General features: G+C 51.5%; 1 protein-coding gene across 7 annotated transcripts in view; it reads right to left on the bottom strand.

The window, feature by feature from the left end:
- NTRK3 (neurotrophic receptor tyrosine kinase 3) overlaps positions 1-26,012 on the bottom strand; it is a 347,333-nt gene that overhangs the window by 248,372 nt on the left and 72,949 nt on the right. For all 7 annotated transcript variants that reach the window (XM_069465743.1, XM_069465745.1, XM_069465746.1 and 4 more), the window contains exon 4: positions 2,017-2,085. In XM_069465743.1, coding sequence (XP_069321844.1) covers positions 2,017-2,085 — 69 coding nt within the window. The remainder of the gene's footprint in view (positions 1-2,016; positions 2,086-26,012) is intronic.

The following is a 26,012-nucleotide window of genomic DNA, read 5'->3' as shown; positions in this document are numbered from 1 at the left end:
CAGAGGGGGGTATCTTTATTCTCCGATATAATTTTTTCTTATTTAACAATATGACAGAAATAAAATACTCCACGGACATGGTGGCGCTCACAGGCTGACTCACACTGAGGGAGCGTCTTCATTCCTCCATAAGTCATGCCGAGCCCACCGGCATATCGATCTTGGGCAAAGATGAATGCAAGATCCCATGATCCTCTGGGAGAAATCTGACATTTTCTTTAAATATATATCCACGAACAACTGTTTCTAAAACTCCACGAAACAGGTCACCAGGGCAGCAGCACACCATTGATTTCGCATCCAATCATTTTTTAGAAAGAGCACTGAATGTTTTTCTCAATAATTCAGCCAACAGCAGACCCCAGATGTCCCCTAGAGAGACGCTGCCCCTGGCCTCCCACAGATGAAGGGGCAGGCGCGCCGAGAGCAGGAGAAGCAATACTCCCAAGAAGGAGAGCCCCAAAGGCCCCCAAGCAGTTCTAGGGTAACTTAACAAAGAACCACAATCACACATTTTTTAAACTTTACTGTAGAATAATCCTTGTCTTGGAGACAGATTTAAAAATTAGGAGCTAGTTGAGCATAAAGGCCAAGGCTTTGAGTCGAAATTCTACCACTTATTTAATGAGTGACCTTAAAGAGCATATTTAACCTTGCTAAGCACCTCAATGTCCTCGAATGTGAAATGATAGTAATAAGTCCTACCTTATAGAATTGTCATGCGGATTAGATTAAATGACGTACATAACTTAATAGATTGCTTGGCATCGTGCCTGGCACGAAGGAAGAGCTCAGAAATCAGTGCCAGTAGTAAATCGTAGTAGTCACGTTAATTTACCTCTAAGATCTTTTCCACCTACAGTATACAAGGTTGTCATGGAGTGATAGGCCACTGGGACAGCAGAGGTAAATAGTCCCCTTCCTGACCAGCTGGGTCTGAAAAGGTAAGGTTATGATGCACTCATGAACTCAGATCTTGCCAGGTGGCAGGAGAACAAGTTGAAAGGCCAACAGCATAAACAGAGGTCCAAGATCATTGTCTCTCGGTAAAGAGAGTAAAGCAATCTGCATTCAGCAAACTTGGATCTGAGTTATCGAGTAAAAGGGAAACACATGAGCAGCGTCTCTGGAACCCTGACTCCCGAACTTCATCCGTGCCTCAATTCCTTTGCAATTTATTCCTTGATTTATGCCCACAACATAATATGTTGTCCTTCATGCACAGAGATGACCCCAGTGACTCACACATCAACAAGAGTTATTTGTTCCAGCAGTGGTCACGAATTTTCACTCATCCAGCCAACATTTGTTTGTGATAATGGCTGGCTGGGGCAGGGGTGCACTGATCAGCCTTGGACTACAGCAGGGCTGAACAGTCCACGTGCAGATTAAATACATATATGGCCTCCCCCACCTCTCTGGCGCGCTCATACTTGAGCCAAGCAAGCTGACGGAAGATCTTGAGTGGTGAAAAGACATACAATCTGAAGTGGAAGGCCTGGGTTCAAGTCCTGCCTCCACCAGTCCCCAGCAATGAGATCTTGGTTGAGTCTGACTCAAGTGCCTTTCTAGGGTCAGGCTCCTTAACCATAAAATGCAGAGGATAATGACACCTACTTCTTATGACTCTTTTAATAATAAATCTAAGGTCACATTAATGAAAGCATACCTGATAATCCATAAAGTTATATATCAGGAATATTATGTTTTAATAAATTGACAAATATGCTTTATTTTTATAAATATCAACACTATTACTACGAATTACCTACAGTTCACAAAACTAAATCCTGGTAAGAGATGAAATTCCTATTTTCTGAAACAGACTATGCCCAGAAAGAGCATCAGAAACCAAGCAACAGCTCTCACTGAACATGGTACACTTCATGTCATCTGACCCAAGTAGCCCCTTCAGCTGGACGCCCAGCCTTCAAGTAGCCCCACTGCTTGACACTTCTCCATACCCACCCACTACCACCACTTCAGTACCTGCACAGTCTTCAAAACCGAACTTACAATTCCCGAAGACTCAGCGTCTGGAAGAGCTGCCACGAGAGTGTGGTGAGCCGGTTACTCGACAGGTTTCTGCAAGATTGGCAAATAAAGGGAAAATTAGAAAATAGATCTGGCATAAACAATGTGCTAGGTAGTAAGCTTGGCCGTTTCAGTGGAGCCTGGCTTTGTTTTTCTTCTTGTTCTTCATTCTGTGAGGCCAATGATACATCTGCTAACAGTGGAGGCCACAGATCTGGTTCAGAGAGGCTTCTGAGGCCTTTTACAAGCAAGATTTTACAAATCAAAGAAACAGTAAAATTCTCTTGGTCATTGTCACATATCCTTTCCCCACAATAGAAGCCTTCATGAAGCCATTCTTCTCCAGGGGAGCAGAGAGCTTTCAGGGTACACAAGGCAACAAACATTCCTAAAATGTACACGGGTCGAAAACCCTGCAGGTCACCTCCAATTCCGGTTAGCCAGTCTCCTCCGGCAAACACGCCCATCAATGATCAAGACATCATCAGCCTTTTGTTCCTACGTCTGTTCTCCTCCTAATGGCTATTTAATTGTTCTCATTAGGATGTACAGGGGAAAGGAGCAACCATTAGTCTTCCAAATAAAAGAAGAAACACGCCCACGGTTATTACTTTGCCAGGCGCAACAACTTTCGATGCGATAACAGCCCTTCAAGGCAGTAGTTAGACACGGCTGGAACTGAAGTGGCACCCCAGGAACAATGTACTCATCTGCTGATGGGAAGCGATGGCAGCGCTGATGCCACTTAGGTAAATATCTATTCACACACAGGAGCATGTGTATGCTTGTGTCTATTAAACATGCAGGTAGTAAATGCAAATACAGGCTCTTATTTATACACATACACACACACACACACACACACACACGCACACATACACGCTTATCCCTGCACCTATATTTAGAGGACATCTACAACAAACATTTATTGGAGCCAAAAATAGGCAACATCAGTGGAATGAGGGGGTGGACCATTGAGAGGGAACGTAAGAGCCCTCTGGAACCTTCTATTCAAGTTACAGGTGAGTATGCAGAAGGAAGATATAAAGTGAGGTAAATAACTGATGCAGGACGGGGAGGGCTCAAAGAAGTGTCTTCTGAGAAGGTAACATCGGACCTGGGACAAGAAGGATGAGAGTGAGCCGAGTCCCAGGGAGGAGCGGTTCCGGCAGTGGAAGCAGCAAGTGCAGAGGCCTGAGAGGAATCAGCCTAGGAAATGCCCCGGGGACGTGGGAGAGGGACTCACGCCACACCCACCTTGCTGGCCACAGGGAAGAGTTTGGGTTTTATTTTAAAGAGTGGCAGGAAGGCATTTCATAGTTTTCAGTAGGGAAGTGACATCATCTAATTACCATTCTTAAAAATAGAACAAGACTGGAAGTTGGCAGCCGGCTGGGAGGCTGCTACCGTATTCCAAGCAGGACGAGGGAGTTCAGGTAATTAAGCGGATGGATGCAAGATAGCGTTGGAGCAGCGGTGCCAGAACTTCCTGTTGGATTGGATTTGGGAGAGGAGGGACAGAGGATTGCATGAGCAGGTGAGTGGGGACGTCATGCGTGAGATGAGGAAGCCCGCCAAAGGGTCACATGGAGGCGGTGGATGAAGCGCCTCCCTCGCAAATACGAAGTTTGCGATGCCGGTGGCCATCCAGAGAGAAATCAAATAGCTGCTTACGTACACGGGTCTGGAGCTCATGGGGGAAGCTGGGGCTGGGAAGGTCACACAGGGAGAGCGTCCACCCAGTTCACAACAGGACCAGACATTCAAATACAACAACAGCCTAAAGGACAGGGCTTCCCCTTCTCATGGGATGCGACCCTATCTGGGGTGAACTGACTTGGTCCTCCACTGGCCTGAACTGCCTGTGTCTCTGAGACAGGAATGTGCAGAAGGGCAGCCCTGCTCCGAGGGTGCAGGGGATGGGTGGAGAAGGGAAGGGACCACAGGTGGGCGTCTCCCAAGTTTACTGCTCCGCTGTCTTCCCTGCACCCAGTACTCTCTCCCTTTCGAGTCCTTAAGCCCACGCTCTGTAGAATACAGTCCACAGCCCGACCCTCCCTCCCACTTCCTCTCTGCAGGGCTGAGAGCTCTGGTGTGACGGCACATGTTCCCTAAAAGCCTGCACCTAAGCCATCCATCACATGCAGCCTCCCAAAACTCCCAATGACCGTATGTCTCATTCCTACAGATTCCCACCATTCCCCACACTGAGCCGAAGGAAAGGGGTAATAGAAGAAGAACTGCAATAATGACCACTTGGGGACACCATCTGGGCAAAGCTCCCTGCAGCAGCCTATCTCCTGCTTGGGAGGGTGGAGACAGACATCAGACACACACCCCTACTGAGTCGCCGACCCTACCCTAGCCATTGGACCAGGACCTCAGAACTTCGGGTTGAGGACAATGGGTTTGGTACCACTCTCTGAGTCTCCAATGCCATTAGCCTTTATGACATTTTAATAAATCTGAAAGTTTGATTCATCTAGGTAGAAATCTTTTGTTTTACTCTGTTTCTCCTGGTTTACTATTTATGCACAACAGCAACCACGGTGGCAAAAGTTGGACAAAGCCCCAAACTTCCAAATCCACAGCGGAATTCCTGCAGCGCTTTGGAAAGATGTCCAACCCCCACCTACAGCTCACTACCCCTCCCCAGTGCTCCCCCGAACAAAACCCGCAGTTCTGAAGCTGAGCAGCAGCAGCCCGCAGGCAGTCGACAGCCAGAAACCCCAGACCCAGTGAGCCGTGGGGGACACGCCCCGGTAGGACACAAAAGCAGCTGGTGGGAGCTTGCAGGAGACAGGAGCGGTCCAGGTGAGGAGCAGCCCTGCCCGTCTCCCAGGGAGGAGCAGGCAGGGGGCCGGCCAGGAGTCCTGGGGAGCCCCAGGCAGAGAGCACGCTGCCAGCTATGTCCTCTCACAAAGGTCATGCTTTGCTACATTAGGCAGAAATGTCACGAGAAAATTGGATTTTGGAAGAAAGAAAATAACAGGCATTCTGCGCAAATAAAGAATAAGAAATAGCATTATTGCCTTATTACAAGTTAGAGGAGGGGGGTTCCTGAGACACCTGGTAAAGGGAAAGTGGGCTTCTGCTCTCTCAAGGGTGGCTCAGCTTCCTCTCCTCCCACCCTTTCCCAACCCACCAAGTCCCACCTGGAGGAGAGAGGTCCCCTAGATTCCTCCAGCTGTTTGTCCAGACGGAGCAGACACTCTAGCACTCATGCACTCTGCCCAAACACACAACACAACCCAGTCCATGTTCCCAGAGACAGGAACACTGTATTGCACAAGTCCAGGGATGAGTACAGAGTGCACAACCTGTGCAACTGTACATAGCACCCTGCCAGACACACAATAGAAGCACCCATCCCCAAAGACAAACTTACACAAAGATGACAAGAAGTAAGGCAAACACATACACACAACAGAACAAGCAGGGCACCCCTCTGGCCACCCTGCCCACGTAGACACTTATGAATTCTCATGGTGCAGGGCAAAGACATCAAGGCACAGGGCTTCAATGTGACTTGCCACCCACTCAGAACTCACTGCCCCCGATTTTTCCTTCCAGCTGGTGCCTCACCTGCATTCACCTGTCATCAGTTATTGATGAGCAGGCACCCTGCTCATCAGACAAGAGTTTAATTAAGAACCATCCTGCCTCTGAGCCCCACAGCAGCCTTTTGCCGGTGCCTCCTCCCTAATAGATCCATTACCGCCAGCTCTGACTTTTGCTTGGGTCAATGGCCAGTTTCCCAGCCACCTGACCACTGAATTAATTTAGTGAGCAAGATTTTACGAGATGATGCATCAAACACTTTCCCAAAATCAAGCTCCGTGACATTGCCCCCTCTATCTCTCATCTGAGACTCCCAAACAAAGCCATTAATTTTGTCCTGCACAACCGGCTCTCTCACAGAGCAGACTCTGGGGTCCAGAGGTAATAAATGATGATGATGTCGCTGCTGGGTGCTCTGGAAACAAGGAGCCAGACACGCCCATGGCCAAACTTTGGGCCCTGGGGTACGACAGGGCTGAGATGACCCCTCCTGCATTAGCCAGCTGTGGACAGGGGTCCTCCCAAGCAACCATCACTCTGACCAGTAGAAACCTCAGCAAGATAAGCAGTCCCGTGACCTTCCTAATGGTGGCATCAACTACAGCAGGAATGGTGGCCCATGATTGGGGAAGATGTCACCCTCTTACCCGGGAACCCTATAGCTACAAAAGGATCAACAAGATGGACCCTATCACCAAAACAAACCAACCAGATGAGTTCTTCTGTTGTCCCTTTGGGAGCTGAGAGTTGAGAAGGAACATTAAGCCCAGTCCACAAAGTAAGCCTGAAGACGCAAGGCTCTGTGGATTGAGAGTGGGGCTGACATCCGGAGGTACAGGCCCAGTGGGCAGGTGTGTCTTAGGGTTTGTGTGTGTGCAGGACTGTTGGCAGCAGGTGCCTTTGTATCCCTGTGCTATTAAACCAGATACATCCTCACCTGGTGGCTCTAGGGAACCAGCCCCCCAGTCAGGTTCTAGCCCCTAAGATCCAACCTGGTATCTGTCTGCTTGTCCACCCCCTGGGGGTACTCCAGCCTCCTGCAAAAGATCATTGAAAGAGAAAACAGAGAACCAGCTCAGCTTGCATCCCAGAGACAATGCCAGTCGCCAACTCTTCCTAGAGGATTCATTCTGCTGCTTGCAAAAGGCACTCTTTTGAGCACCGCCCAGGCTTGGTGCATCCAGCACAGCTGACCAGAAATCACCCTTGTCCAACCCTTCCCCATCCCTCAGGCTCCCAAGTGCTAAGGCTTGCTGGCTGCCATCAGCATGATGCAAACGTTATTTCTCCCATCCACAAACGCAGCTTTTGAAAGGTGCAATTCTCCCGTCCTTAAGATCTAACACCTTCTCAGGTGTCTGTCTGTCCTCTTAGTCTTTTTTTTTCCCCCAAAAGTGATATCTTCTTTGTCTTTGTGTGACTCTGTTTGTGCTCCTATTACAAAATGCCATAGGCTGAGTGGCTTATAAACAACAGAAATTTACTTCTCACAGGTCTGGAGTTTGGGAAGCCCAAGATCAAGGGGCTGGCAGATTGTGTGTCTGGTGAGGGCCCACTTCCTCAAAGACAGTGGTCCTCTCACTCTAATCATGGAGGGGGCTGGCTAGCTCTCTGGGGCCTCTTTGATAAGGGCACTAATCTCAGCCACGAGGGCTCTGTGCCCTCCCAAAGGCCCTATCTCCTGATACCATCACCTGGGAAGTGAAGACATCACCATATAAATTTGGGGGTACATAAATACTCAGATCATAGCAACCTTCTTGGAGACGGCCAGACTCCTCCCCCGACACACCATACCAGGATTCTTTTGAAATTGCTGAAGAATCTGGAAGAAAGGCCAAGAAAGGAGAATTCCCTGATGCAGCACCAAACCTCACACAGAGCTGCTGAAAAGGGATAAACCACGGGAGAAGGATGGGCTGACAGTCTACAGCCCACTGCTCTGAGGGTCAGGGAATCTACACCTCATCGGTCCTGACCCTATGACTCCCATGCACGGCCAACCCCACCACGAGGCTGCTAAGGTAGCTGCTGTGAACCTCCTCGGGTTGAGCCTGTAGGAAAGAAGGAGTCACCATGCAACCTTGTCACCACCGAGGTGGCCCCATGAGCCAATCTCTTAGAACCTAGTGCCTGTGACAAGGGAGAAGGTGCTGCTGCCCAACATTCCTCTTGAAGGCCAAGAAATATTTTTCTACATCCCTGATATATTTGCTTTTCCCTCAATTAAATTGCTGTAAAAGGGGGTGGGGGTTAAAGCCATTTGAGCCATTTTTATTCAGTTAAATTACACTGGATGGCTCATTTAATGAACTTTAATGAAGCCAAAATGCTCTCTCTAATCAAATCTCAAGTGACGTGACTGGTGCCTTGACCTTAGCTCAGGAGATTGGAGGCCGCTCTTTCCGTGCAGCCCCGTGCTGGGCTTTCCCAGAGCGTGTTCCTACACTCTGAGGTCTGCAGCATGTCCGTGGGTATTACGAGGGGAAAATAATCGTATTGCTTATGACAGTATGTTACTTAATCCAGTGTATCCAAAATGTCAGCAATTCAACATGTAATCAATATAAAAATATTAATGACATATTTCACATTTCTTTTTTGTACTAAATCTTTAAATCCATGTGTATTTCACCCTCACAGCACATCTCAGTTTGGACTAGCTACATTTCAAGTGCCCAGTGGCCATGGTGGTCAAAGCCCACGACATTGGAAAGCACAGCTCTAGACCATCGGAAAAATCCAGGCATCGACTGAGGTCCCCGGTGGAGAGAAATAGTCAACAGGTGGAAAGGTATAATTACAAGTTCTCCGAAGTCAAGTCAAGTGTTCTCCCCCCAATGCCAATCCATCCCGGAATCCAGCAGTCACGTAGCTTGTTCCCCGGCAGGGAAATCACCCCAGTTGCCCCAGAGCACACTGCAACATCACTGATGGCTGCCGGCATCCCCCGAGCTGGAGAAGCTCAGGGCAGGAGGGAAAAGAGAGGCCAGGACTTGCCATGTGCTGAGGGGGTGGAGAAGGACCATGGCGGCACACGTGTGGGACCAGACTCGCATACAGAGAGCTGGACTCTTCCAGAATGCTTGGCTCACCTAATCAAGTCTAAACTCCACCTTGGAGTTCAAGTACTGAGATGACCTCAGCCTCCTGTTCCCATATAGTCTCTCACCACCCACCTCCCTGCCCCATCCTTCATCCCATCCCCGTCCCCAGAACTAACCCTAAAGAGCCACCACCAACAGGATGGCATTGCCCTGCTGGCTGCACCCTTAGAGCTCCTGGCACTTCTCCATGCCCAGGCCACTGCACCCAGTGCTTCCTGTACCTTCCACGGCCTTCTCCCCATCCCGCAGGCACAGTGTAAGTGTCCTCTTACGGACGGCTAGTGCCACCTCCTCTGAAATCTTCTCTCCCTCCTCTTTCTCCCACTGTACTTTTCACTGCCCGCTCTGGGGTCAGCTGGGATGCAGTGGCCTCCCCCATCAGACTGCTCTTCTTGAAGACAAAGGACCATTTCTTTGCCGTGTGATATCCTTTACAGCACCTGAAACCCAGTAAGAACTTAATAAACGTACATCAAGTTCAACTGAAGTCCCACAAATCAGTTATCTGAAGGGAACTAAAACCAACCTGAGTTTCCGAGGGCACTGGACGGAGTGGGGGAGGGCTTCTCCCTGCTCAGAGACCACAGTGCCACAACAGAGAGAGGCCAAGGCACAAAGGTGATCCACCCCAGCAGGTGTGGCTTCCGCCCTCCCACGGCCCCCTCCGCCCACCGTCCTGGGCCCCCTCCTGTCCACGTGAAGCCCACTCTCCACTGCTGTGAGCTCACGCGCCACTAGCTCCGAGCCGGCGTCCGCTGGAGGGAGCGTGGTGGGCCTCTCTCTCTCTCTCTCTCTCACACACACACACACACTACACACTACATACAATACCACACACATGCTGCACACTCTCACACCCAGACTTACACACACTCACACACACGTACACTCATCACTCTCAGTCCGGCTCCCCCAGGACACAGATGGAGAGCTCTTCCCGGAGGCCTGGGGAGTTCTGCCCTCCCTGTCTGTAAACCGCACTCGGTCCCGCCCTCGGCAGCCTGAAGGACAGCCGAGGCCGGGCTGGGCCTCTGCTCCCGTCCTGCCCCCCAGGCCTCCCGACTGGAACACGAGGGGGTCGGTAGAGTGGGACCAGGGCCCAAGGCCGTGAGCCCAGGTCCCAAAGTCGGCAGCTCTGCCCATTCCCTCCAGCCTGCGTGCTCTTCCCAGTGCCAGCGCAAGCCTCCGCCTTTCAGGGCTGAGGGGCACACTCAGAGCCTCACAGATGCACGAGGGGCCACCTCCCTTGGCCTGCACAGGGGGACATCAAGATCAGCGAGACCCAGCCTGAAGAGATGACTTCTCCATGTCACCAGGCACCCAGAGTCCTGGTCACAGGGGAGGAAACTGAGGGTCCACGGGTTAAGCAAACTGCCCAAGGCAACCCAGCTGGATGGCAGTGGAAGCTGGAAAGGACCCCAGTGCTTCCCCTCCCCAAACCCGGGCAGCAGAGGGATCCTCCCTCTTGGCCAGTCTGGGCTGTAGGGGTGACCTCTGATCCCATGAGCAGCAGGATGGCTGAGGTCATGATCTTTGGCTTCACATGGGTCTGGATGCCAGTCCTACTTCTGCTTCCACGCCCCGTGACCCTGGCTAAGTTCCTTAACCTCTCTGGACCTCAATTTGCTCATCTGTAAACTGGGGATAATAACAGGGCATGTCCCTCTGAGTGGTGGCGAGGGTTAATGGGGAAAGGACAGCAGCTGGCACAGTGCTTGACCTTTAGTGGGCACAATATACACTCCCTGTCACTGTTCCTACATGGCATCCCCCGCTTATCCGACCGTCTCCAGCTACCACCCAACCACAGCAGGCCCATGTCCATTAAAACAAACACCAGAGGCCCAGGCAGTGACTCCCTTGAATCCAAGCATCATTAAATTCAACAAGATCTCAGGGCACAGAACGATACAAAAACCCATTTCAATGAGACAACAGGTAGCACCTACTTCCCTGGGGATGTGCTGGTGTCCGTGCCCCCACCTGGCACAGCCCACCCCCAGATGCCTGGGCAGGTCCTGAAGACGGGGAAGACGCAGCCTCACCCCGAGGCCTGTGGGCCAGAGGTTTGGTCTCACATCCACCTGCATCCGGGTCTTCACCACAGTGCAAGCCACGAAAAGGTCGTGAGGTCTGCTTTGCCTCTTCACGCTGCCTGCTGCACCCCAGACCTTGAGTGTCACTGAGACTATTCTGGGGGACTTGGCTCCTTGGGAGTTTCTTCTCGGACAAATTAACCAGAGGCTGATTGCCCTGAAGCATGTGAGCTCTCTCTGGAGCCCCGTGGGCGCTGCCAGGCAGAGACTGGGTGTTCCCACTCGTGGCCCACCCACCGGCGGCCCAGCCACCGGCACCCTCTCGCACCCAGGCCCCCAGCAGGCTGGGGCTGGCAAGGGAGCCAACTCTGGAGAGGCCCCGGCACAGGACGTGCTGTTGTGGCCAAGGCGTCACCCTCATTTCTCACTCAAGAGCTGTCATGACAAGAGGAAAACAAAGACGCAGAAAGCCATCTGTGGGAAAAGCCCAGAGCCCATGCAGGGCTGACGAAAAGCAGGGCAGGCGCAGCGGAGGGAGAAGGGAAGCAGAGGTCCAGCCGGGGGGAGAGAGCTGTCCCGGAGGGTACCCCTGGCTGGGGAACCCGGCCCAGGGGAGGCTGGAGGAGCTGCTCTCACGGTGGAACAGGTAATTCCTGTTAATTACCTTTTAGCTAGGCCAGGCACCTGTCCTCTTCCTGAGATCTCTTCAGATTAAAGGAAAATCGATGGCTCTCTTAAAAACAACAAAACTGTGAGCAGAGAGCTGCTTTGGCCTTTTCATAAAGAAATCTGATTAGGCCAACGCTGAATCCAACCCCTCCTTCAAGATGAGAGGTTGGAGGACACACTAGCCAAGTGTGGGCTTGGGAAAGCATTTAGGGGCGAGGTCTTCCCACTCTGCTGTCGGAATCACCAAGAGGCTTGGAAAACCCAGGTTGCCGGGCTTGGCCAGCTCCCAAGTTCCTGACCCACCAGGCCCTGTGGGAGAACGTGCGTTCCTAAATGGCTCCTGGGTGGTGTGGATGTTGCTGATTCGGGAACCACACTTTGAGAACCACTGATCCAGTGACATGCAGTTTTCCCCACGGGGGAGTTGACTTTGGTGCCAATCAAATCCCTCTGTCCTGAAAAGTTGGACAATCATATCTCTATGAGTAAAATGAAACGGTCACGTGTCCACATGTAAAGAGACACCCTGTCAGGGACGCCAGGAATTTCTTCACGGGCTGCTGGGAACAAATGCCGTTATTAGTAACTAGAGAGGGGATTTAGCAGTCCCCTTCTGAAACTTGCCAGAGAATCTCCAACTGGGAGGTGCCACCAGGCAGCCCAGGGCAGGGCTGTCACAACACTGCAAAGTGACTAAAGCAAGGGAGGACCCTGCTGCCCCAAGCGCCTCCTGGACTTCCGTGCAGGATGAACTGTTTGCTTGTCTTTCCCCTGCCCAAGGCTCACCCCCTATACACACACACACACACACACACACACACATGCATACACACATAGACACATATATGCACAATGCACACACATACATGCACGCACAGATACATATACACACGTGTGCACACGTGCACACACATACACACACACACACACACACACACACGAGCCATTTGCTCAGTAGGATTTATCTGAGCTAAAGCCTGGATTGACCAGCTGGAGCCTGTTTTAAGAAAGCCCTGGGGGTCCCTCCAGGACAGAGGCCTTTTGGAACTCCATGCCCAGCGAGCCCAGAGGAGGGAGGTTAGAAACTGGAGCAGGGGAGAGGGGCAGCGAGGGAGGCCCAGGCTGCCCCAGGGGAGAGGGTCCCAAAAGGGAGCAGAGAGAAAGAGGGACATGAGACCAGAGCACCCAAACCCATGAGGGGACCACAGGCTAGAGCCAGGGAGCCCAGGGTGGGGGGCACTGCTGGCAGAGAGAGGAGAGGCGGGCCCAGGGTAGCAGGCAGCCAGAGGCACACTCTCGGGGTCAGGACTGTGCCTGGGCCTTGAGGGGCCCCCTCTCCTGGCTGCCTGAGCAGGGGGCCCTTGAGGCCAGAGATGAGCCAAGAAATGGAGGCCGTAGCTCGGAGCCTGCGGTATTGTGTCAGGAGCTTAGAGCAGAGTCAGGGCTAAGGGCAGAAGGTTAACTGGGCTGCTCCCCGGAGTGGCCCAGGCAGAACAGTGGTGGCTTTGCTGACAGCTGCCTGAGGGCTTGATGTCTTTGAGGCAGAGCAGCTCAGGCCTCCTGCCCTGCCCCCTCCCAGACCAGATCTCCTGGATTTAAAGAGCTGTCGCTAGCTAGACTCTGGCTGCCTCCCTCCTAGCAGAGCCCAGGAGGACATGTGAACATGCCACTGGCATCTCGGGGCCTTCCCCTCCCCTAGGAATGGCCAGGAGACTCGGTCATGGGGATCACGTGAGGAACAAGGTAGTGGGTTCACTTTTAGGACTGAGTAATTGGGCAGCCGGCAGGGCGGGGAAAGCCCCGTCTGGGTGTGGGATGGGGAAGCGCGTTCCGTCCCGGCACGCTGCTCTGGGAGGCCACGCAGCGCAGGCGGGCAGCAGCTTTCCAGGTGTGGTCCCTAGACCAGCAGTACCAGCATCACTGGGCCCTTGGAAGAAAGGCACACTCCTGGGCCCCACCCCAGTCCTGTGTGGTACCCAGGCTTCCAGGTGATGCCAAAGCCTGCTCAGGTGTGACAAGCGCTGCGATGACAAAGAGGATGGACTTTCAGGGTCAGAGGCTCTGGCCCTCCTGAATAGCGGAACCCTCCCTGAGAAGGTTACTTGACCTCTCTGGGTCTCAGTGTCGTCCTCCTGACCACAGAAGTCAAAATAGAATCCACCTTACGGGGCAGCCGGAATGACTAGGATGAGTTAGTGCATGTCGAGTGCCCAGCACGGTGCGTGGCCCACAGCGGGGACTCAGTGCACAGCAGCTGCGGCCGCAGGGGCATGGGGGTGGCAGCAATAATAGTAGCCAATACACATGGCAGTTATTTGGAGCCAGCTCTCTTTAAGGGTTTTGCATATTAGAGCTCACTTAAACACTACAACCCTAGGAGGGATGAGCTACTATCATCATCATCATCATCATCGTCATCATCTCTGCTTTACAGAGAGACAAGCACAGAGGGAGGAAGAAACTTGCCCTGGGTCAGCAGCTGCCAGGGGAGGGGGACAGGAATGGACCCCACACAATCTGGCTGCAGAGCCTGTGCTCCCGTCTGCCTGCTGGCAGCAGCAGGAGGAGCTGTGCTGCCGGGGTCCCCGTCTCCTATGCTCCCAAAGACTCCCACCTGTCACCACCACTAGGACAGGATACCAAGTAGAATTTAGAAACCTTCCTCACTCCACTTCTGGGAGGACTTGAAGTCTCAGTCTCTGAAAGCGAGACTTGAGTCAAATTTCCCACCATGCTTCCTGGACTAACCAGGACCACGTGTGACAGCCATGCGGGGTATAGATTCATCTGCCAGCTCAGAGAGGCCCACGGGGAAAGAAAGCCATGGGAGCCGTCAACCGGAAGTGGCCTACGTATTCCCCCTTTGGCTGCAGACCAGACCCCCGGCAGGAAGGGGTCTTGTGGAGTCATCAGACAAGGACACACCAGGGCTGGAGCATCCCGGGGCCCCTGTCCTGTGGGCAGGAGATCGCAGCTGAACAAACATGCTGAGCTGCCCGTGATTCTAGCGGAGGTCGGCCTTTCGGCGTGCCCGCTTTATGCTGGGGCTGGGCGTGTGCAGGAAGGAACTGGAAGGGATTTTCACCTGCCAGCACTGCCACCCTGCTTCTGCTCTGCCCTTGGGCCGCTGAGGAATTCCCTCTGCAGACACCGGGGCACGTGGAAGTGCAGTAGGGACTAAGGAAGACGGAGCTCCAGCCCATTCCCATAATGAACGGCAGTGCCTGGGAGTAAGAATTCTACACTCGACCCAACCACAACCCAAGTCTCCTCTCCCAGACCCTCGGAAGCACGGGCACCATAGCAAACGAGGATGTAAGGCTTCCCAGAGGCTCCGTCCTCGCTCAGCCACTTTCCAGCTATATATTAATAATTCTTGGACAGTTCACCATGCTGAGCCTCACTCACTTCCCTGCTCCAAGAGGGGGCAAAATCCCGAGCACACTGGGTGGTGCGAATCCAATACAATAACACAGCGCCCGTCACGTGGCAGGCACCCGGGGAAGCGGACTGACATTACCAGTGAGGACTCACGAAGGAAGAAGCTGATGAGATATCACCTCCAGAGCCAACTGTGAATGAAGAGGGTACCAGCCAGGAAGGGGTGGGGAGAAGGGGGCCCACGCTCAAGTTTCCAAATCCTTGGATGGAAACAGGAGCCGGGAAGGAACCATCGCTGCAGGAGCAACAAAACAAGAAAACCCACACCAGACAACGCACTCGGCAGCCACTGCTAAATGGTTTCCAATTAATTAACTGATTACATGATAGAACAGAAGGGGATTCGAAAGAGCGCTGTTGACCTTTAAGAATAATTAATATCATCAGGATAGCAAACGCATCCAAGGAAAATAATGAGGAACATTTTAACATTACATTCCAAAGCTCTGGATGGGGAGGCAGATGGCCCTTACTGAAGCAACGCCCCAGCTTCCTACTCCTTCTCTGGCTTCCTGTCTCTTTTTCCCAGCATCTCCCACCCAGCCTCTCCCTTCCCACCCTGAGACTTCCAAGCAGATTGGGGAGACCCCAGACGTCCCACCTCTGCACAGGAGCAGTTGCTGCCTTGGCCGGGCACTATGGCCACTCTGTTTGCCCAGGCGACAGGAGCAGCAAGGGGTGAGAGGCACCCTGCACCACCAAATGGGAGAGGGAACCTGGCAAGCATCCCCTCCACAGTCTACTTGGTATGTAGCAGGCTCTCTTCCTACCTCCCATCTCCACCTGGCGCCAGCATCAGCACCTAGAAAGGACACCACCCCATGACAAGTTGGTGCCCCGCTGCCAGGCTCCCATCTCACTCTGAAATTCCCCATCACAGCCCTAATGGATGAGATCACATTAAATCTGGTAGCAAGCAGTCCATATTATCTGTGAGCTTCTTAAACACTACAACCACCCTGTGAGGGCTGAGCTACTATCATCATCACCATCATTATCTGTGAGGTCAAGGGCTCATCTGTCTTAGTCACAGTTGGACTCCTAGCATCCAGCAACCAGGTGCCGTTGAGTTGACCTAGAATGAGCCCTCCACCCTGGACAGCTTCCCTGACACTCTGGCCCCTCCTGGAATGCCTGGTGAATTCTTAATCATCCTCCCTGACTCGCTGACATCTCCCTCCTCTGGGAAGCCTGCCCTGCCCACCGCCTCCAGGCTACTAGTTCTCCCCACGCACATGCTCCAAGAACACTTCATACATCTCTTTAGTTCAGCATTGGTCACACTGTCAAATAATTTACTCTCCGAAGTCTAGGTTCCTATAGGACAGAGGGCATCCTAAGATCAAAAACACAGCCTTTCTCTCTCTCGTTGTACCTCTGATGCCTAGGAAAATACTGATACTTATTAGGTGCTCAGTAAATGTTTGTTGAATGAGCCCAAGCATAAATGGAAGTAATTTGGCTAAAATGAGGCAGAAGCTTCACTCTTCTTTAGATAGATCCAAAGATACAAGATTAATTCACTCAATTAAGTACTGATGACAGGTGACCACACAGCCCGGTTTGCTCAAACAGGCCCAGTTCACACCTGTTGTCCTGGAATCCCATCTGGTTAGTTCCCCTATCACTCTCCAATGGGTCCCAGTTTGGACAACATATTACATGATAACCTATTTATTGAAGTCCTACTATGTGCCATGCATTCTTCTAGGTGTTGCTTTAGAGCAATGAACAAAAGATATAAGCAAATTCTCTAAACAATGTGAACTTTAGTATCATCCTGCTTTCATTATATGGAAATTAGTGTGTCATTCAACAGACTAATTTCATGACTATACCATGCTGGGAAATGCCAGGCACTGGGTGCATGGGATGAACAAGATGCAGCTCTTCATAGTAATCTCTTCATTTACTATGTTTCCAGAAGAATCCAGGAAGGGGTCTTGTCTGAAAAGCATTGTTTGTGACTCAGAATTTGGATTTTCCCCATGGTCTGGACCCTTGCCGGCTCCATACAGTGTTGGCTGCAGCCAGCCTGGCCACAGCCCCCATATCCCCACATGTCAGCAGACCCAGGATGGGTGCCCTTGCCCTAAATGCCTAGAGAAACTTCTAATCCTTAGAAAGCACAGGTCAGAGGTATTTGCAAGAAAGGCCAACTTCAAATACCAGAGATCCTGGAGAACAATGCCCAGAACACTGTGACCAGGGAGACCCAGCCCACCTGTGATGTCACTCCTCATTCCCCAGACTTCACCAGAGCTCTTCCATGCCAGCTCATTCTCAGTCGCTGCAGAGTTCGACATCTGACAGCTATCCTTCCTTCCAAAGCCCACGTGGCTTTGAGTCCACTGAATTTCTCCCCGTCATCCTTCTCTCTCCTCCTCGGTTTCAGAAGCACTGGCCTCCTTTCTCACCTTCCCTGACTGCCAGTCTTCCGAGCTGCAGCCACGGGAAAGAGCCTGCTGCCCTCTCCTCCCACCCCGCCTCCATCTCAGTCTCACTTCCGGTGTCAGCTGAAAACATCTCTTTTCTCCTTTTAATTACACTTCTCTGCTCCTTCTCTGTTATTGGCCTCATGACTCAGGGCTTTAATTTATTCACCAAACAATGTCATTACACCACTGTTTTCTGTAATTTATACCATGCACAGTCTTTTGGCCTCTGTTGCCCAATTCTGCAAAATGTTTGGGAAAATCAGTGTTTGTTCTTATTCCCCATGGCCTCTCTCCTGCAGAGATCTGGCAGTGCCCACCTAGACTCACCCAAGGAAGAGACAAGACAAGAACTCTCATCTCCTCGAATACATGGAACCTAGAGCCAACCCCCCTCCCACTTGGTTGCATGCAGATTCTCAGGGCTCTGTGTGAGGAGCGAATATAAACAGTGTTGTCGGGAGGCTCAGAGACAAGACATGTGAATTGAGACTTAGAGTCATGGGAGGGAGGAGAACATCAGAAGGGCACATGGACACATGTGCGGATAGTTCTCTGCACAAAGAAGAAGGAATAATCTGCATCTTGGTCACAATCATTGCTAACTAAAAGCATACAGGTAAATTTCACTCAATGGTTTGATCTTCACATGTCTTGCACGGAACAGGGTGTCAAACTCAACTAATTCTTTCTTATACTAGTACTATTAGGGCTGACCTCAACTTGATTTAAAACCTTGAGATTTGAATGTAAGCGCAAATTTAATTAACTTTCTAATCATTGTTTCCCTGCTATGGGAAATTTTCTATAATCATTAACAATAATCATGAGAGTAAAGTAAAGAAAACTGGGATACACATATAATTTTCTGAGAAATCGAAATAATGGGTAATGTTTATTGAGTGCCTGTTAGGAGCTAATCACTACATGCTTTGAAGATATTAGTCCATTGAATCTTCCCAACGAGGTTTTATGGTCCATATTATGATGATGATTTGTTTTCATTTGACAGATAAAGAATCCATGGCTTAGAGGTTAGGCAGCTAATTCAAGGTCATGTAGCTGGTAATGTTAAAACAGGGCCTGAGTCCATGTGCCTGATTCCATGCCCTTAGCGTGTCACTATAGTGTACACCTGAGTGTGTGTGCGGGTGTGGGGGGTATACGTGCAGATGCACATAAACTGGAAGTTGTCTTGATCTCCAGTTGGGGACTTTGTTTTTCAGGTGAAAACCTTGCAAGAATGAAGGCGGCACACCATCACGAGGACAAACTCAGCCAGCTCTCCTGTGCTCCTCCTGCATTTGGCCCCCTCTGCCTACTCCTGTGAGAAAGCACATGCCAAATCCACTTGCTCCAGGTCTCATTCAACAGAAACAGAACAGGCCTAACCCTGGGAGCTCTGCCCTGGAAGAAAGAACCCCATTCCTGCTCAGTCTCTTTTGGAATCTCCTGGCCCTAGATCATTCCCCAGTTGCGGGTAATCAACGTCACAGTCGCTCTGTGTGCTGGACTGGGCCTGGGGAAGGCGGGGGTGGAAGGGACACTCCCTCCTCTGCTTACATCCAGGTCTGGACCCCAGCAGGCGGGCTGGCAAACAGAGAGCGGGCCACCTGTCCGCCACATGCACTTGGCTCTCTGCGCACGCCACAGCGGCGGCACTTGCTTAAGGACACAGGTCAGCCCACTGGCAGCTGTGATGATGTCAGAGGGGAGAGTGGGGAGGCCAGGGCCTGGGAGCCTCTCTCTGGGGAGCTGTTTACGGCTCACTGTGCCCAGGAGGAAAGGGAGGGCTCCCTGGGCTCTGGCCTTGGTGCTGAATCTCCAGAGAGGGGGACATGGAGGCTGAGAGTTGGGTGAGCAAAAAGAGTGGTAGTGAATATTAGTTTCCCTTCCAAGAAGAAACAATTTTTCAATATTCCTTTGGGAATGTTGGCCTCCTGACCACCCTCAGAGAGGTGACCTGGCACCTTCGCACCAGTTACAATAGAAAGAACGTGAGTTTTAGACCAGATATTTATGGATATGAATAATAATGATCTTTACTAGCTGTGTGATCTTAGGCAAGTTAGAAAACCTCTCTGAGTCACAGGAAGAATACCAATTATTTAAACAGGATTACTGTTGGAAGAGCACCTAACACAGAGCTTAACACAATAAGTATTTCTTCTTTCTCTTTTTCTCTCAGTTCTGTTCTGTGCTTGCTTGTGAGTATGTACACATATACAATCCATCAGTTGTCTCCCTCTTCCTATATAACACTGCAAAAATTCCTCCAAGGACAAATTTAAGACCCATGTCCTTCCTGAATCCTATGGTCAGTGCAGGGAGACATTTCCAAAGCACCTGTTACCTGCACTTAACAAGGTCCATCACTATATTATCCATATAATTACCTAAGACAGATTTTGACCCTAACAATCTTACAGTGTTTTCAAACTACTTTCAAGTTAGTTTCTGGCAATGATCCAACTACCATTAATATCACCAGTAAAACCACTGTTGCTATGTGTTTTATGTGTCACAGGAAAACAAACTTAAAGAAAGAGAAAAGTGGTAACTGACCTATGATAAGTCTTGAAGCAGCAGCAAGACTCTGAGGTCCAGAAACCAGGTGAGTCTCCTCCCAGGTGTTGGCAATGGCTTAGGAAAGAGCCCAGTGTAGCAGAAAAGACATAAAACTTGGAATCTGATACCTGGTCCCAGTTCATACTTCACTACCTTTAGCTGTATGGTCTTGGGCAATTCACTCTCTCAGATTCCTCGTCAATAAAACAGGGATGATAGTCATTGCTGCTTCATCTTGTTATGACATATTAAATGAGATGGTACTTAGGGATGTGATTTGTAAGGCACTAAGGCCACATTGGTGATGATAGCTTATTGCTCAGGAATTGGTTGTCTATCACGAGAGGAAGCATGTCCATGGGACCCTCAGAACAATACGCCACATGGTATGACTGACCAGCCACTCTAAGGCCCCCTGCCAGGCCCTGAACAGGTGCATCCATTCATTTCACAGGTGCTTGGTGAGACTTAATAGTACCTGGCATGTTCTAGGCCATCAGTGAAAATGCAAGTCCAGAAAAATGGAAATGAGAAACTCCATGAAATTCTGGTATGAGCTATCATCTAGAGCTATAGAACAGGAAAGGCCTAATAGTTGTTAAGAAACTTGCTACGTGCCAAGATTTCAAATGCATCATCTCATCCAAGTCTGAAAACAAGCCTATGGGGGAGATGACTTTATTACCAGAGAGAAGACTCCACTCAAAGAGATGAGATGACTTGACCAAGGTCTCACAGCGTGCAGCGCACAGCTGGTCAGCAGTCAGGCTGGGAGCAGAGCCCAGCTCTGCCTGCTCCGATACTTGTGTCCTCACATATGCCATTATGCCACTTCTCGTGCATTAACTGAAATAAGGGAGGCAGGGGCGGGGACAAAAATATCCCAGTGCAGCCCCAAGCCCGTGAAATCACTTAATAAATGTCACTGGTGATCTTTGGAAAGTCCAGCATGGGCTGTCAAGTCTGCCTAGGCGCCGCCAGCGAGGTTTTCCAGAGGTTACCCAGGGCCGAGCAAAGGTCCGTACCCATGAGGGTCGCGAAAGATGGATGGGGAAGGGAGGAGTAGGAAGAGAAAGCTGCTGGGGACAGGGCTGGGGAATGCAATTATTAATATTCTAAATGGGGTTCTGACTGCTTAAGCTTTATTTAAGAACATGCTTGACTGTATAATTACAAGGGCTTAATTTGTTTTCTTTTCCGCACAATAAATAAGGAGTACACGGTTGCTCTTTGCAGACACCACCCTTACTGGCATTGGCAGAGGTTCCTGAGCTGCAGATGGACAGCTGGCACACAGGGGCAGCCCCATTGCCGCCTGGAGGGTGTGAGCTGTCTGCCCCCTGGGACACAGCTGAACTCGCCAGATGTAGGCAAGGACAAGAGGACCTTGGGGGGTTCTTGGGGAAGACACTGGGGTGAGTGGTGGGGGGGAGGCTGGGAGGCGAGTTCATCCCCCTTACCTCCCCTGGGCAGCAGGCACTGCTGGGGGCGCAGTAGGAAATCAGGCTCCACGAGCAGCAGGGGAGTTGCTCAATCTCTCAAAGCCAGAAGCCCACTTTCCACTGCCCTGCGGCTTTGGCCAACTCACAGGATGCCTTTGGGGCTCTGGACCTGCCCACGCGTCCCTTGAGCTGAAACCTGAAGGAGGAGCAGGCACTAACTAAGGCAAGTCAGACGCATGATGGAAACATTCCCAGCCAAGGGAACAGCACAGGCAAAGGCCGTGAGCTGGGGTGGCACGGTGCATGGAGGACTGAAGGAGGCACAGTGTGGCTGGAGCAGGGAGCACCAGAGGAGGTGCGGGGGGGGGGGGGTTGGGATTGGCCCTGAGTCTGCTTCCAGCCCATGTCACATTGTTCCACCCCGGTCTCTGCATGGGCTGCGCGCTCACCTGATAGACTGAGGCAGGGAGTTTGGCTCATACCCTAAGAGCATCAGAGGCACATTTGGGAGGATGAGATTAAAATGTTTAAACAGGCTCCTTACAGGTTGCACGGAAAACTCATGTAGGATGGGGCAGAGCATGGCAGCTCCAGGGAGACCCCTTAGGATGCCATGACCCCCAGGACACACAATTGTATGTAAGAGAGGCTGGGCCCTCGCGGAGGAAGCACCAAGGTGTCCCTCTGGAAAGAGCCATCGAGCCAACAGATACCTGCAGTTGGCAGCGGACAAGGCACATGGGGAGGGCCCTGTCTTTCTGCAGCCCTGAACCCCCTTCTGCTGTAACATGAGCAGCTCTGCTGCCCCGGCGAGCAGGGCCTCGGGTCACAGGGCCAACCTGGGAGGTGGTGCCTGGAAGCAAAGATTCTCCCCTTCGTCCTCCTGACTTTGGGGCCACAGGGCAGCATAGTGGGGAGTCACGCTGTCAGCTGATTCCAGGCTCGGTGGGTCCCACAGGCCTGTGGCCATGCAAACACTCTGCACCCTCTCTTTCACTGCCAGCCCCTGGATATAAAGCACATGGGCCCCTCTGCCAGGAACGGTCCTCACCGATCCCCCCACCGAGCCTCTTTCAGCTGCCAACTCCAAAACACTCAGGTTTCAGGCTGTCTTTCATCCCCCCAGGAAGCCTCCCTGCTGGAATCCTCCCCTGCCCCCAAGATGCATCAACCTGCCTTTGCTAAACGCTCCTGGGGAGCCCTCACTCCTCATCGCCTTTGTGGTAACTGTCCCTATACTTGCCCTCCCTCCCCCACCTCAGACTCCCCCACTGAAACCACAGAACTAGACGTAATTCACCTTTGCATCTTTGCCTGAAGCAGAGAAGAGCCTCAGTAGGTGTTCCTGGAGGGAATTAATGCATTTGAGTCTCAGGAAAACACCAGGCGACCCCAAGGGCCACTGCGAGTGGACTTTGTGGGACTCAGAAGCACAAAACATTGATGGTTAAACGCCAGGATCCAGGGCGGTGGGGGTGATTGTCACTGGCAAGGAAGCTGACGTCATTTGCATCAGCAACATTCTTTACAAAATCTTTATAATTTGATCTTCAAACTGACACAGAGTTGCATTTTTTTAATCTCCATTTTTAGCCAAACCCAAGAGGCCCTCCAAGAGGATAAAGCGCTTTGGTCAAGTTTTTCCTGCATCCAGTGCGTTGGGGAGATCCCCTCGCCACACCTCATGGCAGTGTCTGCTCTCCAGGAGGCTGGCAAGGAGACCCGACAACCCGACATTGTCCAAACCCAGAAAATCAGTCACAGGACAGAACGTCCCCTGAATACCCTGTCAGGTGCTCAGGTCTGTGCTTGTCAAAGTCCTTTCTCAGCATTGTTCACTCTGTGCTCACAATAGCCCCATGGGGGGAGGTGCAGGCAACAGGACTGAGCCCATTTTACAGACGAGGAAATAGGTGAAGAGAGCAGGTCACCTACGCACTATCTAAAGAGAACAGGTCTACGCTATTTCTACATCCACGTGACAACATGTTGACCAGCACCCAGGGCATGAGGGGCAGCAGATGGACCAGACCACCACTCCCTCAGGTCTCAGGCCCTGGGTCAGGTTCCAACAGGCCCAACACAGGGTCCCTGAGGACTCCCGAGCCCTCACCACTGTGGAAGGTCAAATGGACTGAGATGACCCCCCGAATCCCAACCCCAGGTAACTCCAAGGGTCAGCAAAGGCCTCAGCTCAAGTGAGACAGCTGCAGCCCGTCCACCCAAGTCCACCATATCACAGAGAGAGGCAGGTGGCCCTAAAAACGTGTCTGACACCCCAGGCCCTCTGGAGGATTTGACCCCTCTGCCTGCACAAGCTGGCCCTCACAGATGCAGATAGGAAGAGGGTTATCCTGGGTGGAGGCTTCACAATCGTGGGAAAAGCCAGACTTAACCACAGTAAAGAAATGCAGATGTAAACCCTGAGGAGAGATGACCAGGACGGAGGAGAAACAGCTGTCGGAGGAAAGGAGCAGGCTCGGGCTGAAGCGGGCAGCGGTGGCTGCTGAGGACCCAGCCAGCCCACACCCTGCGTCCCGCTCTTGTATCTCCCCACAGGTCCGGCTCCAGGTCACTACACCCCTCCCTTCTGTGTCAATCCCCTCATTAAGGACGACAACAATACACGGATAGAGCTCCCTCCCTGACAACAGCAATACACCCGTGCCTCCTGCGAGCTGGCAAGGGTGCATGTGTGTCGAGACTGCCTTGGAAGATGTGGAGGACGCTGCTGGGCTCCCGCCAGCTCCCAGCCCAGCTCCCCAACTCCCTTGCTCCTTGGGCTTCTGGTCTCCCCACACACTGGGTCAGAATCCCAGAGAACTCTCAAATCCGGGAGATTAGACTTTGGGCTTCCAAATGCCTTTAGCAAGAACTGAACTTATAAAATACCTTCCAGGATGCAGGACATACTATTTACTGAGCACCTACTATGTGCAACCACTGAAGGAGGTGCTTTATGTTCACTCTTTTAACACTCACAAAAAGCCCTGTGAGATGGGAATTATTTCCCTGTGTTCTAGGAAGGACATTGAGACTCAACTCCTTGGCCAAGAATACAAAGTGAAAGAGTTGGCAAAGCTAAATGATGGTTCACAGCTAGTCTGTCCACCGCCAAAGTGCCTGTTGTTTCCACTTCTTATTCATTCCCTGCCTCATTCGGTCAGTCATTCTTCAAACTCACATTTAACTCACTGAGGAAACCTGATTTAATAAGAACTAACCTTTCCCCAGTGGAGCCTGCATCAGACCTTTCCACAGCCGTATATCAGGTCTCACCTGGACCCCTCAGATGGGTTTCAAGGTGCATCTGCAGCCAAGGATGAGGTTGGCCGGGGGAGTGCATGGCTCACCCACTCTGGGAGACCCGATACCCTTAAACTCAGAGTAATTGCCATGGCTGGATCCCCCAGAAGACCACCCAGAAAGGGTGCAGGCCTCTCAGGACCAAGGCAAGAGAGAGACAAAGGGGTTAACCTGGGAATAAAAGAGACTTTCAAAGATCCATCAAGAAGAAACCAGGGAGAGAGAGGGAGAGAGAGAGGGAGGGAGAGAGGGAGGGAGGGGAGGAGGGAGGGAGAGTTGCAGGACTGCCAGCCTAGTATGGAGTGGAGAGGACAGAAATTAATGATGACTCCAAAATAGCCAAGAGACTAAACTCATTTTCTAAATCTGTCCTTAACAAGAAAAACGGAGAAAAGAGATGTGAACAAATGGGAAGTAATGAAGCCTCGGGGAAGGGGGCAAGAAAAGAAAAGAAAACCTACTGAGAATAATCAAGGATGGAAAATATGAGCACATCGTCTGATCCCCCAAGGCCACGGAGACGACCCGGAGGCCAGAATGTTTACTCAGCGCTAGACTGAGCTGCTAAAGGCAAACGCTGACGAGGCTATAAGGAAACTCTTAAAAGTTCAGTCCAGGGGACTCTAGAGAACGGAGACACCTAAACTCAGAAAGAACACAGTCTCTAGGGTGAGGGTAGGGTTTCGCCTAAGAGAATTGTGAAGCGAATCCCACACGTGTGCCGCGGGCCAGCAAGTGAGGCGTGTGGCCACGTTACCTGGCTTATGTTGGCGCTGCCCTGGGTGGATCCGAACACTGTCCACAGAACAAAGTGAACAGAAAGAAATTGTCAGACAGGACATGAGTAATCTCAGGGCCACAGTGTGTCTGGAGGGGAGATACAAGTGGACAAGACAAAGCAAATTCAATTTAGGAAGTTTGCCACCTGCCTCCCTAGGAAGCAGAGCGATTCCTTCACGGGCCCCAGGAGAGGCAGTCGCTCGGGACACTAACGGTAGGAGCAGGCTGGGAATTGACTTTCCTTAGAGGTAGCAGATAAATGAGTGGAAGCTAAGAAATGCCAGTTGAAAGTCCGGAGCTTGGTGAATTGTGCGGTACAAAACACATTTTGGGTTCAATAAGAGCACCAAGGATCCATTTAAAACAGGACAATAAAATCTCTGCTTGATGTCATCAGATGCCACAGGCGCGAGGACATGGGAAGAATGCGGAGACCTAGGCACATCTGCAAAAACAACCCGGCTCGACTGTACCAGGAGGTGTCAGATGCTGAAGCTGCACACCTAGGCACAAAATCTCGGGAGGTCAGAGCAGAGCCTTGAGTTTATCTAATCGGGCCCACAACCTCTCCTTTCCCACCTCCCATCCCAGGTTTGGTAATGAGGGTGCCACCTACCATCACGATCCTGCCTG

Source organism: Eulemur rufifrons, chromosome 3 (genome assembly GCF_041146395.1).
Source record: "Eulemur rufifrons isolate Redbay chromosome 3, OSU_ERuf_1, whole genome shotgun sequence".
NCBI lineage: Eukaryota > Metazoa > Chordata > Mammalia > Primates > Lemuridae > Eulemur > Eulemur rufifrons.
This window is presented reverse-complemented; position numbering and strand designations above follow the sequence as displayed.